Genomic DNA, 2,323 nt, shown 5'->3' with positions numbered 1-2,323 from the left:
GCGCCTCCTCTGAGTGTCCGTATGCGTTACTCTTTCCTCCTAGTTGTAGGACTTCCACTCAGCCAGCATTCCTCTGGTTCTGGATGGTGTCCGTTCTGTCTTTTAGTTTCACTTTTGAAATGGTTGTTCAAGGCAGCAAACTCCAGCGTTAACCTATGCCGCCATCTTGGTTCCTGTCCCAGTCGTCTGGTCTCTTGTCCCTACCTCTCCATTCCTTTTTAGAATAGCTTGGCTTTATTAATGAAAGCACTAGGACAGAAAAAAAAAATAACTCTGGGACTTCTTTATATTTTTGCATTTTAGCATTCCCCTTTCCCATTTCTTACACCGATCCCATCAGATGAAAATAACCATTTATCTCATGAGAACCAAATCAAAGAAAGTTGCTGTAACAGTGGTAGTTGTGTGGTTGATCCATGGACTGATCCAAAATAAAGACTTCCCTCAAAAGTGTGGACACATAAGCCAAGAAATGAAAAAAACTGACAGCTTTATGGTTTTAAGAGATGACAGGATTCTGAAAAGCAGTTAAGAGTAGATAAATTTAGTACCTGATGAGGAATTTTGCCCTTCAAAGGGAAACAGATCAGAAGTTCAGGATCTCTAGTGTAGACAAGATTTAGGAATAAAATGGGTCCTTACATTAAGATATCATGATTAAGAATTTTCTTTTTAAAGCTATGAGGCTATTTCTAAAATAATTGAAGAATTAAAACTCTTAAGTAGAGAGAGACCTTAGCATTTCAGCATAGGGAGAAAATCTGGCTTTTCTTACAAGAAAAGTCTGGCTTATACATGTTTAATTCATAAATTATTTTCTTACATATCATTTTTTCATGGTTCTGTTTTATAACTTAAGTGTTGCTTGGTCTAAAAAACTATTTCTAGAAGTGCTAAATGGTTTATATATTTTTTATAATGTTTATATTAAGCTCATTTTAAATATCATGGTTTAATGTCTGTTGAGGATCTCATGGGCATTCTCCCCTAATTTAATTACTTCTCTTGGTTCCATCTTTATTTCAGCTTTCACCCACAATCATCAATGGTTTACACAACATTGCAAGGAGCATTGAAACACGGAACTACTCTGAAGGCTTAACCATCCACACCCACATAGTCAGCACCAGCAACTTCAGCGAGACCTCTGCTTTCATGCCAGTTCTCAAAGTTGTCCTCACCCAGGCCAATAAGCTGGGTGTCTAAAAGTACAGCTTCACTCCCAGACACTATTGCCATTTTCCAAAGAAACATGTTTTAAAATGATAAAATATGGACCAATCCTCATTAGCATGTTTCCATAGCATTTACACTATTTCTGTAGAGATACTCACCTTAGAACTGCTCCAAACCCCGGTGCTTTGTTTTGTTTTAGTCTTTTATTGCCCATGATGATTTTCTTATGCAAATAGCGTATTTCTTGAATTACACATAGTATTTTCCTGATGTATTCTGATAAAATGTGGTTTTCAAACCCTTAGTGTATTTTTGGAAAAGGAGCATCTGGTTATGCATAAAGCAGAGCTAAAAGTTCTTTCATGTCCTCCCTACTTCCTCGTGTCAATCAGATTAAAGTGTGTAATCTTATTTTAAGTGTATGTAGTCTTTTTTTAAACAGCTGCTCAGTTTGCTTTAATCCTTTATTTGTTTCTGGTTTCATTCTGGTCCTGAACAAATAATAAAATCTAGAGCCTGCTACATAGATTTTATTTTAGCAAATATTAGTGAAAAGTGGGAACACTAGCTAGTATCTATTAGGAAAAGACTGAGTGTTTTCACTCTGTAGAATGCATTGAGCTTTATTAATAAACTAGAGGCCCAGTGCACGAAATTCATGCACTGGGCGGGGGTGGGAGGCAGGGGGAGAGGCGGGTCCCTCACCCTGGCCTGAGCCCTCTTGCAGTCCAGGACCCCTCTCGCAATCTGGGATCCCTCGCTCCTTACTGCCTGCCTGCTTACTCCTTACTGCTTGGCTCACTGCTCCTTAGTGGCAGGCTCCTTACTCCTCGGCTCGCTGTTCCTTAGCGCTGCCGCAGAGGCGGGAGAGGCTCCCGCCACCACCACTGTGCTCACCAGCTGTGAGCCCGGCTTCTGACTGAGCGGCAATTTGATTGTTTGTTTTTTGGTGTTGAGTTTTATCAATTCTGTATTTTAAAACTAGAGGCCTGATGCACGAAATTCATGCAAGAGTAGGCCTTTGCAGTCCCGGTTTCGTCTGGAAGGTCATCCAGATGGTCATTCCCTTGTTTGGCTGTTCAGCCGATTTGCATATTATGCTTTTATTATTATAGACTAGAGGCCCGGTGCACAAAAATTTGTGCCA

At 39.9% G+C, this 2,323-nt stretch overlaps 1 protein-coding gene across 19 annotated transcripts in view; it reads left to right on the top strand.

Annotated features, from left to right (window-relative positions):
- Positions 1-1,587, top strand: part of SEC31A (SEC31 homolog A, COPII coat complex component) — a 72,700-nt gene extending 71,113 nt beyond the window's left edge. For all 19 annotated transcript variants that reach the window (XM_006778212.2, XM_015557654.1, XM_015557653.1 and 16 more), the window contains one exon: positions 1,027-1,587. In XM_006778212.2, coding sequence (XP_006778275.1) covers positions 1,027-1,206 — 180 coding nt within the window. In that variant the 3' untranslated portion in view covers positions 1,207-1,587. The remainder of the gene's footprint in view (positions 1-1,026) is intronic.
- Positions 1,588-2,323: the final 736 nt, after the last annotated feature.

This window comes from Myotis davidii, unplaced genomic scaffold (genome assembly GCF_000327345.1).
Source record: "Myotis davidii unplaced genomic scaffold, ASM32734v1 scaffold449, whole genome shotgun sequence".
Classification (NCBI taxonomy): domain Eukaryota; kingdom Metazoa; phylum Chordata; class Mammalia; order Chiroptera; family Vespertilionidae; genus Myotis; species Myotis davidii.
The sequence above is the reverse complement of the archived record's forward strand: the minus strand, read 5'-3'. Positions and strand labels throughout refer to the sequence as shown.